Raw genomic sequence first — 15,232 nt, 5'->3', positions numbered from 1 at the left:
TACCATCACTTATACTCAGTTCGTCCCTTATCTTATAAAACTCACCTAACTCCTCATCCTTAGCGTAGTTACTTTCCCATTCCCTGGCTGACTTTTTGTTCTTTTAGTAATACAGAATCATTGTCTTTGGCATGTTCCCACTCTTCAGCCATTTCTCCTTTGACATCACTAATGATATCAGTACAAATATTCTCACAATCGTCTTCGAAGGGCATCCTTGAAAGATAATCAGCAACCACATTTCTCTTGCCCTTGACATACTCCACTACGAAAAAAGGAAGGAACAACTAATCTAATAAACTCCAAAAGTATAAGCCTAAGATGTGAAAAGCCAGGTTTTTAAATGTTTTCAAAAGACGATGAAGGAGTCGTTCTCAGCGATATATTTAGGTAAGGTGTTCCATAATTTCGCAGCGGTCACGGAGAAGGTGTGGGCACCCCATCATGCCTTTCAAAATTTAGGGACAGCAACTTTATTGCCACAGGCTGATCTCAAATGCAGGGTCGGGCTGTACCAATGAAAGGTGGACCTCACTGCCAATGCACCCTTATCATGAAGCGCAAGAAGCACTGTACTAAGTGCCTTGAGGCTCGTGCACTCTCTAATTGGCAACCCGTGCAGATTCAGGAGACCTTATTTCACGGAAAGATGTTTCGGGATGTTGAAGATGAGCTGTGCAGCCGCATTTTTCACTCTCTGAATTTTGTTCAACGACTAGCTAGTGATATTCAGATACATGGTGTTACAATAGTCTAGTCTAGACGAGACGAGAGGTGATCAACGAGATAACCACTGCTTTGCGAAGTTCCTCCGGAATAAAATGCAAGATCTTCTTGAGGACAGGAATAAAAAGAAAGCAGCTGGTGGGGGTACGATTTACCTATAGATTGAAATTAAGAGAGGTATTCAATACACCAAGGATTTTGACAGAATCCACAGGGGAGGGAGGGCCCCACATGACTCTGGCCACCGAAGCTCTGACCAGACAGAATGCTGGGATCCAAAGAACATCACTTAGGTCTTGCCAGCATTTAGCTCAAGGAAGTTCTCCTTCATCCAGTGGCTCACCCCGGTCATACAGCGTGTAAAACTCTCAGCTGTTTCAGAAAGTTTATCAGTGAAGGACACAATGATTTGAGTATCATAGGCGTATGACAAAACCTGGAAACCAAGAGATCTCACCAGAGCTGCCAATGGTTGAAAAAAGCAGGGTTAAGCATGGAGCCCTTTGGTACTTCAGAAGGAACACTGAAAGCATTAGCACTGAACTGACCTCAGCTAACAATCAGACGCCTCTCAACCAGAAAGGAGTGCAGCAATTTCAATGCCGTGTCGCCCCTCCCCACACTTGCTGTAGCTGCCTAACCATACATGGAGAGATAGTGTCAAAAGCTACCGACAAGTCCAGTAGAGCTAAGACGGCAGTCCAACCCTGGTCCACCTGCTTTCTCATTGCATCAGTGGCGGTGATGAGAGGTCAATCCGTACTATGGCCACTTCTGAATCCAATGTGATAATGAACTCATGCCCTGAGTGCTCAAGCTGCAGCAAAGTATGACTCCTTGATACCAATATTCAGTCATGGGCTCACATGGCTCACATGTGGGTGCAATCACCTAGGCCTCATAGATTGCAGTCTTATTAAGACCGAGAGGGGTGCACAAAGTTTTACCCTGGTTGTGGTAAAGTGCTACGTTACCAAGAGTTACAAAGCACAAGTGTGGTGGTGACAGCATACTGTTTTTGTAATAGTGATCAGCAGAAGTTAACAGGTGCCATTTGCGCTAGTTTTTAGGTCTCGTGTTTGGCAGCGCATGCGCTGCATGCGCTGTCTCAGCGAGACCTAATGTAATCTATATGTTGGGTGAAACTCTGTGTAATTTGTTATACAGCTTGTGATTCATTTGACTGTGACATTGCTTTTCTTATCTTGCTTTCTGTTGGCTGTTGATCCCATAGTAACTTCCTTGAAGTCCCGAAGCAGCGGCGCCTAACTACTGTTTTCCTCCGCTCGCACTTGTTTTAATTAGCAGCGGTGCCCTTTAGCTGAGGCAGAGCGACTCCCTGGCCTCTTCTTGGCCGATAAGGAGCTGGGAATTACATCAGCATGGTGCTGTGAAAGCCAGCGTGTCTGCAAATGTTCATTTTCAACGTGATAGGGTGGCCGCCATACTCCCTGATCCACTGCAGTGCAGCCCAGACCTGGTATCGTTTTTGATGTAGCGCCACGTCCCCCTGCGCCTGCTGAATCTGCGCATTCCGATCACGTCTGGAATTTGGATGCCTGTTGCCTGGACCCCGTCTTGCATCGTGTCCATGGGGCTTCGGAGGAGCGGGCAAGGAAGAGGCTTATCAGCACAGGCCGTGGGGGAACCCGGCTCCCAAGGAAGGCAGCAGCTTCCCAAATCCACTCAGCCTGCCCGAGCCAGCCCAGCAGTCAACCCGAGGGCGGAGAACCGACAACCCCGCCCTGTCCGCCCGCCGAAAGCACTACATCCCCGCGCCCCCTCCCCCAGCAGCAGCCTGGCAACACACAAACATACAACCTCTTCACACAGCAGCAGCCTGTTCCTACATCCCGCTCCCCCTCCCCGCATCCCAGTACCTCTGCCACGGGCACCACGGTCCCCCAGATGCTGCAAAACACCGTCTGGGGCAACAAACACTACGGAGCCCAATTGAACCGCGGTGGCACACCACCCCCTGGGAAATACAACAGCGGCCAGCCGAAAGCGCTTCATCTGCGCCCCCACCACTGCCCGAGCGTGGAGGCCCCTGCCCGTTGCACAGCCCCCACTGCACTGTGACTGACCTGAAGGTGTAACCGCGAAGCCCCCCACCCCCCAACCGCCCCTATGGTGGTGCCTTGGTGTATACAAATACTATCAAATCACAAGTGCCACCTGTGACGAGTTGATTAATGTGCTAACTGTCTTCCCCGCGTATCCCCACTGCCTCGTGCCCCTAGAGCCCCCTCCCCCTTTTCCTGAAGGTGACCGTCCTCTTCCCAACCACCTGCGTAAACTACCCCCGGCTCCCCTGCATTTCTCCCTGTATTGCGCATCTCCTCTTGCCGCTCCTTACGACCTTCAACCCAACTCCGCCATTCCAACCCAACTCTCCACCCCGGTCTCCCCATCAGAATTATTTTTTCTTCTCTTGGATGGCCTTGGGCCACCCTCCCCCCTCAATCTCGAAATCAGACCCCCTCTGCTGCCTGGTCCCCAGCTGCCCAAACTAGTGCTCCCCACCCCTCCTACTGGCGCTCCCCCGTCTCCCTCCACTCCCAATCAGTGCTTGTGTGTGTATTCCAGACGTGCCCTCCCCGTCACACCCGGCTAACGTCCCTTCCGTACTATTCCCAGGATACTAAACGATCTGCCCAGGATCACCGGATGTGATCAACACCGAAATCTACAAGCCATCCCACAGCCCCAAAGTCAACAGCCTTGCTCACAATGCCCGACACCTCCCCATGGGACCCCTACATTGCCCACCATATGCCTGCTCTAACACTGTGCCCTCATCCCCCCTCCTCGCAATCCGCCACCTCCAAAGCGCGCTCCAGCAGTCCGAGAAACAGTCTCCCTTCACCAGCTCCACCCAGTCCTCCCACACCCCTTCCCGTGCGAACTTCCACCCATCACCCACTTGTGTAAATTCGCACCCAAATCCCCTACATCCCACCCCCTAACCACGTGCATTGAACCCTCGGCAGCACTTCCAATTCCCCACCCATAACCACCGTAAAAAAAAAAACCCTCCATCCTCTCTAAATAGCGCTATAATCCCCGCTCTACCATTCCCCCACCCTTGCGCACCGCTGCATGGCCCGCGAGGTGGTACCTGGGCTAAGCCTAGGACCTGTAAATTTGATGTCACCTCGAAACGCACTTAGGTGAATGGACTTTTAAAATACCTTAGGATAATAATAATGTATTAAAAGAATAAAAGTACGCATTCTTACTCCAATGTTGTGGCTATACAGAGGGTGTTCACTAACATGGAGCTCCTCAAAGGAGCTACTGTTTTGAAGGACACGTGAGAGCGCTATGCTGCGAACACATGTAAAATAGCGCTATAACTTCAGTTTACCCGAACGCACCTATTTAATCAAAGTGGCAGCAACCAATACTTCGAAGCGCTCAATACTTGGCGATAATAGTGCACTTCGAAGCACTCAATACTTGCCGACAATAGCACCCATATGCCAGCAATACTTTCTAGATGCGACATTGAACCAGAAGTACCGCCCGCTACCTGTTATGCCCTGTTACTTCAGCAGGCGAACATCTGTTCTGCACAACCTGCGCAAACAACCCCTGGACCTTCCCTGCATTTCTCACTGCAATACCACCCTTCAACCCACCTCAGACTGCGCCCGACCCCCCTCCTACGTTTCCTGAGCCCCCGTAAGCACAGCGGCCCACAAAGATTTGCCACCTATCCACCCGGCCTTAGAAGGATGAAATGCCGAGGCCATGAATACTGGCCCTGAACCGCCATCTCAGGACGCCAGCAGCGCATTGAATCCTCAACTTTGTTCAAAATAAGTGACTCATCCATGGAACAAACACCCGTAGTCAGTGAAAAACAGAATAGTTGTGGTCAGACACCTCCCCAGGCACAGGGTTCGAGTATTATCTTACTCCAATGTTGTGTAATTATGAATTCACAACTGTACTCCTTTGTTGTGTCAAAGGAAGACATTGGCATGGTAATAGAACGAAACAACACATGAAGAATATATTTGAAATTCGTTTTGACAAACATAAACAAGACGGCGAAAGAATACGGTAGCCCATTCTAACGAACATTTTAAAAATGGTGTGGATACAGTAGTGTCAGCACGTCTTATTGGTCCAGAAAGGAGAAGTAACTTAATATTGTATGGAGCTCTTCCTCCCACAATAACAGTGGCAAAAAACCTAAGGCTGAAATTGCAAACCACACAGTAAAACAACGTTTTATAGTGACGACTTCTTTATTTTCCAAATCTTTGTGCACTGAACCTCTTTAACCAGTGAAATTAGTCTGTCACTAACAACACACGTGATGTTAGCAGCAGTGGCGGGTGGTGCACATGAAAACTGATGGGCAGAAAGCCTTAAGTTGATTATAAAATGCGAGTAAGCTACAATCGTACAGGCAGAGGGGCAGTGAGGGAGTTCTTACCCTGCAAGAAAATGTGAGAGAAATGGGTGCAAATGGTGCATTACAGCATATATTTCAAGAAAACGTGGAAAAAAGGTGCAAATGGACTCACAAAGACTCCATTCTCCCTGCACTCTCACATTACTCACCCTGCACTCATACATGCACAAATCACTCCCACACTCGTTAAGTCACACCACTCACTCTGCAGACATTCAGGAACATCCCTTACCATGCACCCTCCATGCAGACACAGATCCCAAGCTGCAGCAGCTCTAAAACCTCTCTGCCCCTCACCCACTCACGCAGAGTCCAGTAGGAGTACTCCGCCTGCAGTGTGTTGGGCAAGGGTGTTTTCATGGAGGACAAGCAGAGGAACAAGTCATGGGGACAAGCGGCTGCAGGAGCTCAGGAGGCTGCGCTAATGACGACCCCCTGGGAAGTGCTACTTGAGGGCAGAGCAGGAATATTCTGTGCTCTGGCACCCTCCCTCCCCTTCCGACCCAGCAGGAGCCCAAGCCATTTTGACGATAATGATCACTAAGTGAGCAGAAATGTCACTTTACAATTCAATATAAGTTCTTTTTAAGGACATTGTACGAGCCCTTGTAGACTCCTAAAGCATTAACACATTTTGGATATTTTTGCCTACCTGATGCAGCTCTCCCATATAGCAGCCAGCAGATCAATAGGCGGGCGGGCTGGGGTTGCAGCCACAGTCAAATTCAGTTCTAATCTATGTAGAGAGACGCAGAGGGGTGGGCGAGGGGGGGGAGTGTGGCAGAGGCCCATCTAATTAACAAGCATTTGCAATGCAATGGGTCTCGCATGTACGCGAGTTTAAGCTATTGGCATTGTAAATGACAATGCCTTTTATTTATGTTTTAAAAACAAAAACAAAAAAAAGGCATTGTTATTTGCAATGTGAATAGGTCAAACTCGCGTAAATGCGAGACCTATTGCATTGCAAATGCTTGTTTAATCATGCTTGCGCTACTGATGCTAAATTGCAAGGCGATGAGCATATTTTAAGCCTGTTGCCACAACTCCGTGGAATCTTGCAATTTTTATGTAGCTCGACAAGTTCCATCCACCCGTACTTTTTAGGTCTCGCCTAGGCAGCGCGCATGCGCTGCTGAAGGAGAAGACCTTTAGAAATTGGTCAGCTCTTTTCAAGCACTCGTGCTTGTGCTGGCATCCACCTTGCCGGAGTGAGCGGCGCGCAGGGGTCATCAGTTTTCAATTAGCGTGGCCGCGGGTGCTTTACTCTCGCTCCCCTGCCTGTGCGCCTTTCATCGTGCCGATTACTATTTATTAATTTCCTTGGATAGAGCGATGGCCCCGTTTTTGTCTGGCTGGGCATCCACGACGCTGCGGTCTGTGCCTACCGATGTCATTATAGGACAAGCGGCGCTTTGTAACCTAGCCTGCAATACCCCAGGCCCTAGTGTGATTACAAGACATGAAATGTATGTGATCGGATAAAGTACAACACAATAGTACATGGGTTTCTGTAGGCGCGCGTCGTTGATAACTTTCCTTTCCGATTCTTTTTTTTAGAGCGAGTTGTTTTGGCCATGTGGTTATGTCGATGTATGTTGTGTGCCAGATGTATCGACTGCTGTGTGATTTCTTGCATGAATTCTCCTCGAATTGGTGCTATGAGTGTTAAATTAAACGCAGACTTTTGTTTCAAGGTAAAGTGTAGGTGAGGCATCAGTGGGAAAGCTGTATTTTGGCACGGTCGAGATGGAACACCATTACATCCCATATAGCAAGCCACACAAACGCAGGGCAGTGCGAGCTGCGTAACTTGGTTTTCTTTTGCCGCCTCGAAGAGCCGTCTGAGCACATATCGCGTTCTTTCAGGCGGTAATTGGGTACCGGGTTCCAAGCCAATGAGCAAGTCGGGATTTTGTGTGGGTGGGCCTCACAAAGCGAGATTGTTTCTGTGGGAATTAGAGGTCCATTTTATTGCAATTATTCTTCAAATTTCATCCATAATGCATCGAGCTATTTTAGAAGGGCGCACTGCTGCCAGCTTACCTCAAAACAAGGAAGCATGCATAGGAATTAAATGCTTTTTTGTTCAGGGCTTGGACGATAATTAAACTTTTTTGGCTGAGTATGGAAATAAAAGTGGCAAGGCCAAGCAACAGGCTGAACTAAGTCAGACAGAGAAGTGTTGAAATGGGCAACATACGTGGGAACACTTTTTTAGAACTCTGTTTGCTATATTTAGTAGCCTACTTTGACTCTGTTTACATTTTATGTAATATTACATTTTTTACCATAAAATATAGAACTATGACACACAAATTCAGAGCAAATGTTATTTTTGATATACGTATCAAAGAGATTGAACTGGAATGGCATGGAACACACGACATACCCTGCATGACTTCGACGTCAGGGGTTGTTGCTCCTTTTAATTAGTTGAGATGCAGTAGTTTCTTTCTGTGATTTTTTTTTGTTTGTTTTTGGATGTTGGATAGTTAAGATTGTGTTTGGTTAATAAAATTAGTTGCGTTTGATTTAATTTTTTATTTATAAATGTAGGGCGACTATATAACTCCATGTCATCGGCATAGTGCATTTCACCTTATGGTCTTTCCTTTTATAAATCGAAATTGCCAGGTAGGACAGTGACACACCACTGAAGGTTACAAGAAGCATTCAGGACAAAAAAATAGGCATTGAGAAAGAAAGAAAGAAAGAAAGAAAGAAAGAAAGAAAAAAGTTTTAAGAATTTCATCACAATCCAAATATTCTTCCACCTGGTCTCCCCACACATTGTGGTCTTTATGTAATTGAATGGAACAGTTTTGCTTTTATAATGTTGATTGTAAGTGTTCTGTAAAACCTCACATTGCCTAAACGCTTTAGTGAGTTTAAAGGCATCAACGTTATCATTAACAAGCATTGGCATAGCCAATAGGTCTCGCTTTTGGGACCTTTTAAATATATAGTTAAGCAGCACAATATCCTTGGTGCAACAACATCAACTGTTGCATGGCTAAACACTTATAAAGGTCCCACAGACGACACCTATTGGCTATGCCAATGCTTGTTAGTAGTGTCAGAGGAGTAAGGCCTGCTGGCCCACTCAAGCAAAGTTCTACGGATGTGTACCTAACTCACCTTTGGCCTACATAAAGTCAGTGTGTAGTGCATTGCAGAACGTGTGTGATTATGTATGCATGCTGTAATGTATGTGTACTGTAGTGCAGTTCCTATTTCCCTTATAGGCTCTGCGCATTGGAATAATATACACTATTGTTTTTGCATAGGACTATGGTCAGTATGCTCCTATCGAGCACATTAAACTTAATTACTTGTGTGTGCCAGCTAATTCAGAGGTCACTAGAAACTTCTCGAATAAACAAGAAGGGATTAGTTTCTGACAACCGCATAAACATGACAACTTTGTTTCCCTTAGAATCGGAACGCGTCTCAGAATCGTGGAAACAACAGATAACAGTTTCACTCAGTCAATCGTGCATGCTTAGTTTCTTCAGAGTTACAAAGAAACAGACGGGCGTTTCAATAAAAAGGTTTATTGAACAGTCTTGTTTCTTGTGTAAGAGATATGAGCTGTTACAATCATTAGACAGTAAGCAAGGTATAATACGCACAGCGTAAGCAGTAAGAAGAAATAATACTGCAATAGCATTGTCTTTTAGCTATGACATATATTCATATATACATACATAAATAACAGGCTAAAAAGTGAATACTCGTCTGATGCTTCTAAATTGTTCTACCCCAGTGTACCTAACCTAAGTGTAGTACGAGGTAAGAATAGGTGCTGTTTCTTATAGTATGGTATGTACTAAGTTTGTACTAAGTTTGTATGCCAAGAGTCCCTCTGGGTTCTTGTCAACTCCATACCTTAGAATGAGAGAGGTGGGAATCTCCTCTGGGTCTCAAACTCTAACACCCCGCGAAGGGAGTCAGAACACTGGAAGCTGGATTCTCTGCGAGCAGGGATGACAGCGTCTGGTCAGTGCGTCAGGCCGGGATATGGTCTCTTCCGAACTTGCCGAAGCGAACCGTGCAGTCAAGTCGTGCCGAGCTGTGTAGCCGAGACGTGCTGTAGGTTGCCATGGTAAGGGAAGGTATATTTATACCTTCAAACTCTTTAGAAATACGGAGCTCTCTTAAGGACAATGAGATAACAGGACACCTGATTAAAAGTATAGTCACAAGGTTGTGTTTGGATGACAGAACCAGTATGTGCTAGCGTTTCTGTGACACACAAACTGTGCCTCACTCTGTTGGGCTTAAAACTGAGCGTTGTCACCATGGGCAATTGACGTGTACTTCGACCCTTTGGTTCGGTCATTAGGGGACAAAAGTCCTCTTAGCAATGAATATATCCCGCGTGAAGCAGGTGCACAATTCAAGTTGCCTCTGGATACAAAACAAGCATTGGCATAGCCAATAGGTCTCGCCTTTGGGACCTTATAAAATGTTTAGTCATGCAACAGTTGCGTAACTAAATACTTATAAGGTCCCAAAAGCGAGACCTATTGGCTATGCAAAGCGGCCGTGCGGCCGCGAAAGTGAACGTGATCAAACATCAAAGCGGCCGTGCGGCCGAAAGTTAAAGTAATCGCGGTAAAATGCGGCGCGCGCGCCCGCGCACATGCACTGTAGCTCTAGGCTGGCCTGGTGGCACTTTTTGGAGCCCTCTCAATAAGTCTCGCCAGACCAGCGCATGCGCTGGGTCAGGCGAGACCTAAAAATCAGTACAAAGGCGGGAAGTGGGAGAACACTGCACCCTCACGATCTCTACCTTTCCCCACCTTGGGACACAGCGTACATTCGCCGATTTGTCCGCTTATTGGACATTACATGTGACATTTGTACAATATCCACGTGGTCTACAAATTACAACACTATAAGGGTAGTTACTATACAGTTCTGGTTTAATTAAAAACACCCATAAGGCTAGGGGTTGTTATGTTTTACTATATTAATTGTATGCTTAGAATAGATTTATTTTCTAATCTACAAAATGTGCATGAATAATTTTCCATGATGTCATAAAAATACCAACTAGTGGTTTTAAAATTGAAAAATCATCCCTATTTTTGGTTACAGAATGTTTGCAAGTATGATCACGAGATGGGAAAGAATAAAGTACCGCTACTTAGTTTCTAGTTAACTAGGCAAACTCAGTCTCCCATCCGGCTGACGTCAGTAATTTGATAAGGTTACACACAACTCTTATGTCACCAAAGATGTAACATCCAGTCCTGAGCTTTCACAAATGTCTGCCTTCGGGTGTTTTATTGCAATTGAAGCAATTATAGCGAACCAGGCTGTAATTCGGAGATTGCACCTGGTTGCTAAATTAAAACCTCAACAGGAAGCCCGGATCCTCCTCAAGACATGGAGTCATCTGGGAAAACGCATTCGAGTCAGGCCTGGTTCTAGCGGGTAGGCCCGGTGGGCCAGGCCCACCCAAACAAGAGCCTTGGCCCTCGCAGTGAGGACATGAAAGCCAATATAAAATGGCATCTTTAATTTAAAACGTTCCTCCGAATGTTGTTTTTCTTCCTTTCTAGGAGTTGTGTGATTAGGCCTTGGCTCTTTCTCACAGGCACCACCAATCACGCATCTCCTTTTAGAAGGTGGGCTGTGTGTGCAGGTACAATGGGGTATGGCGAAGGGGGAAAATTATTTATTTGCCACTGATTAACTTCCATCCTGCTGTGTATTCAGCACTGGAGAAAAGAAATGTGTTTATCCTTATTCACCTTTCCTGACCCCTGCACCAGCTTATCAGATCAGGCCGTGACACAAAGTTTGACTAACCCAGTAGGTAAGAGAATGTGTTACAATTTGTTCTCATTTTTTAAATCTGCACAGGCCCAGCAAGGCACATCCTTTGCGTTTGCTTCATTTACATAGTTTTTTCATTATCATGGCCATGGATGCAAGACAATAAAAATGTCCAGGTAACTGGCGATTAAAGATCCTGCTGGAGAGCAATCCTGTGTCTGTCGGTAGTTTTGATATGCAGATAAGATGTATTTTATGTGGATAGCTCAGCGGGTTACTACCTTTGTCACAGAGATTATTTTACTTGCAGTTCAGAAGTTAAAATCCTAACATAGGACAGTGACCTATGAACTGTCATAAAAGAGCTGCATACAAACATGAATGGTATGGTTAGAACTTCACTTTTTTGTGTTGCTATATAGTTAGAACTTCACCAGTCTTTCATTATTTTAGTTTTGCTAAAAAGAGTTTGGGCCGATATACATTTTTATAATTAAAGCCAACCCCCAACCACTGGAGTATGCTTTAAATCCTGAGTTTGTGCTTCCCCAGCCCAAACCCTCTTAAAATATACTGCCCACCAGTATGGATAACTGATTCCTACACCTTGTAATCCTAATTGGTTTATGTGATATTCCTTATAGGCTGATTTACATACTTGTATGATTCATTGTCTCTGTATAATGTGTGCATGATGTAAAGTACTGCGACACCTTACACTGATATAAGTAGCGCTATACAACAAATTAAATGCATGAGAGAAGGGCTAAGGAGAGATGAAGGGCACTGTTGGAGGGTGGTAGTAATGGTATATGCGAAGAAAGAGGTCACCGGTGGGGCGCCAAAAAAGACTTTCTCGCTAGCGCTAAAGCCGGCCCTGTCATGGCCTTTCTGATTTTGTTTATTTAATTAGCAGTCAGGTCATTAGGGTAACTGTGGAACATAGTTTAAAGTGTGTGCTAATTATATTTACTGATATATTCAATGTTTTAAGTATGAAGGTGATTTTAGTCATGTTTTTTACAGGAATAATGAAAGTGGAGCTGGATGGTGGCTGATATGGGGCTGGGGCCCAAGGTCAGCTGTGAGATAAGGTGCACAGGAGAGGGGTGGTAGAAAAGTGGATAATCGGGCCTGGAAGATCTTGTGTTGAAGCCTGGCCTGCTGGAATTTGAGGGTTTGCACTTAGGTCCAGATATTGCTCTTACTTTCAAATAACTCTCCACATGCTCTGTATACACACAGAATTGATTCTGTTGTATCATGGTGACTGTTTAGATATGATGTAATCTAGGTCGTGTAGAATACCACAAGCAGAGACAAATTGTGCCCGCAGTGGCCCACCCAAATGCACCCTTGGCCCACCCAAATAAAAATTCCTGGAGCCGGGCCTGATTCGAGTATCAGTGAATTAATGAACGAATGTGAGAGGATGTGGTCTGTGGGCTACGCTGCCGACTTTGGTGCTGGAAACCAGGGCTCGAGCCTCGGGGTCGCGTCCACATCCTGTGATTCTGGGCAAATCGCTTAATCTCCCCGTGCCTGAATGTGTCCTTGTGTACATACGGTGCTCATGTACAGCGCTCCAATACCTTCGGGTCGAGCTCGCGCTATATAAATCTGCAAAATTAAAAAGGAATGGGCGACCGGTAAAGAGAGCTATAATGGCTTCATCGGATGGTTACAGCGCTAACAAACGACCAAAATACATTATAGAGCACTATATAAAATGAGTTACAGCTATAATAGAAGGCATGAAATACATGCGCAATTGTATTTCTTATCTTGCACGTAATGATTTTCCGCCTCGGTAGTGGCCAGACTCACCTGCTGTGCCCCCATGTACGCCTTCCTCATAGACTGCAGATCCATGGCTGACGCTCCGCCGGGGCTCTGCTGGGCGACGGGATACGACGGGGACCGGAGGTGAGATCCTCGAAAGCCGCTCCGCACACGCACGTGACAAGCCGCGCGCTTGGCACCGAGCATTGCCTGACGTCACAACGTTCTGACGGTCGCCTGCACGCAGCGTAAAAACATGAACTCGCTAATCTTTTGTTTTGTTTCCATGGAGGTGGGATTGAAGTCCAACTCGGCAATCACACACATAACTACCATGCATGCATGTATGCTGTATGTATCAAGGGGACCAATCGCAGATGCCCTTGGATTAACAGCCAATCAGGTACCGTGACGCAATGTAAAGTTCGACGTACAGAATGCATACAAACCAATTAATTCGCGATTTTAAAGTCACCGAAACACAATAATACCGCACGGAAAGGTGAAACTCAAGTTCCAATGTGGTTTCGGAATAATATATTTGGAAAATGTACACCCTCTGCTATTCGACTCTCTGCTGCGCTATTGGACGGGTCTGACGACTCCTCTGAAGCGTCGTCTGCGGAACGAGAGGCGATGGGCAGGCTCCGAGGGCTCTGCTGCTGGTATATATAAATAGACACCAATCAATCTCATGCAAGGGACATCCAGGCAGGGTATCATTAAAGCACTTACTGAACGGGTTCGGGTTGTGTACCGGGCGGCCCTCAGCACTGAAGGTGTTACTAAAATAAATTCTATAATTCGTGAACAAGTACATTTATTTATTCCAGCTGAGAAGCACAGGTAGACACAACCTTCCTCTAGTCTATCCAACGTGTCCACCTTGGGGAGTGAATGTGGTCCGTCGGCTAGACTGCCGACTTTGGTGCAGGAAACCAGGGTTCGAGCCTCGGGGTCCCGTCCACATTCTGTGATTCTGGGCCAATCACTTAATCTCCCCGTGCCTGAATGTGTAATGTAAATACGGTGCTCATGTACAGCGGTCCAATACCTTCGGGTCGAGTTCGCGCTATATAAAAGATGCAAAAAAATAAACTCCCAAATACCAGTTACTTTATTAAATATAAACATTCATGCTTAGTAGCATTCTACGTCACTAAGTAACATAACACGTCTTCCCTTTCCCACCAGAAGAAAGAACAAGCATTGGCATAGCCAATAGGTCTCGCCTTGGGGACCTTATAAGTGTTAGCCATGCAACGGTTGATATTGTTTCACCAAGGATATTGTGCTGCTGCATAACTAAATACTTATAAGGTCCCAAAATACGAGACCTATTGAATTCGCTTATGAATAGGTTTATTTTTATGGAAATTGATTTTAATCATTTTATCAACCTAGGAAGGATGAAAGCCGTAGTAGACTTTGCACACCTTCTGACCTGGAACCTGCAAGATATGCAGACTCACCGCAGCTTGGACATAGCCAGCCAGGCTACCTTCACGATTATTGTTAAGGAAACTTCCCTATTCATTTGTTCCACGGCCTTACCGGGTTTAGGACACAGCGCCTCGCAGGAAGAGGCCCGCAGTCTAGCCGCTGCATAGCCTGCCGCTCCCATGTGAGAATAAAGCTGACCTCGCTGGGTGTATTTCTGCCTGCGCTGAGCTCAGCCCGATCCACTAATTAAATTGTGTTCTGCCCAAGGGCGCGCTCTTGTCCTTGCGTGCGGCTCTGTGGTTGGTTGGAGACGGGGGGCAGAGAGCGCCACTGTATCACCACAGTGCTCCTGCCATGCAGGGGTGCAGAGTCGGGGTAATGAACTGCCATCGGGTGTCAGAGGCTGCAGTATAAACATGCGCTCCTCAGTGCAGAGAATGGACCGCGCGAGAACCTGCCAGCACGCCCTGGCATGCGGAAAGTGACGGGCACGGGCTGCAGCTCGATACAACCCCCTAAGTGGAATTAATGAGTGTCTCTGCAGGGAGCTGAAGTATTCATCCTTTATGCAACTTTATTACCTGTAACTCTGCTTCTGTTGTCTTGCTTTGGCAGTCTCAGCATATGAGGTCAGGGATAGAAAGGGCATGGCAGAAATTCATGCTGTATACTCAAAGCTCACAAGTATCATGCCTAACCTAAAGTGGGATAAGGGAGGGGGTAGGGGAGAGAGGCACGCAGGCTGGCAAATGGTGATCACTTTCGCGGCCGCTTTGATGTTCACAGTGGCCGCGCGGCTCACTGAGAACATCAAAGCGCCCGCGAAATGTACACGCAGGCTGCCAAATGGTGCGCGCGCCCGGCGCACATGCACTGTAGTTGGGGGCCTGAAAAGCACTCATTTGCACTTCCAAATCCCCGTTTTCTATAGCTCTCGCCAGAGCAGCGCTAAAGCGCTGGCTCAGGCGAGACCTAAAAAAAAGTAAAAATAACAACCATGTAAAAAACACAAACGATACTTCAATAAACCTGCATAACACATTAGTTCACTGTCTTAAGTAA

General features: G+C 46.4%; 1 protein-coding gene across 3 annotated transcripts in view; it reads right to left on the bottom strand.

Annotated features, from left to right (window-relative positions):
• The window catches only part of PNPO (pyridoxamine 5'-phosphate oxidase), a 93,789-nt gene extending 80,434 nt beyond the window's left edge, over positions 1–13,355 (bottom strand). Inside the window, exon 1 of one of the 3 annotated variants that reach the window (XM_085613374.1) lies at positions 12,773–13,355. In XM_085613374.1, the coding sequence (XP_085469500.1) occupies positions 12,773–12,934 (162 nt within the window). In that variant the 5' untranslated portion in view covers positions 12,935–13,355. The remainder of the gene's footprint in view (positions 1–12,772) is intronic. The other 2 variants (XM_085613375.1, XM_085613373.1) reach the window with 2 other exon arrangements.
• Positions 13,356–15,232: the final 1,877 nt, after the last annotated feature.

This window comes from Triturus cristatus, chromosome 6 (assembly GCF_964204655.1).
Source record: "Triturus cristatus chromosome 6, aTriCri1.1, whole genome shotgun sequence".
Taxonomy (NCBI): Eukaryota; Metazoa; Chordata; class Amphibia; order Caudata; family Salamandridae; genus Triturus; species Triturus cristatus.
The sequence above is the reverse complement of the archived record's forward strand: the minus strand, read 5'-3'. Positions and strand labels throughout refer to the sequence as shown.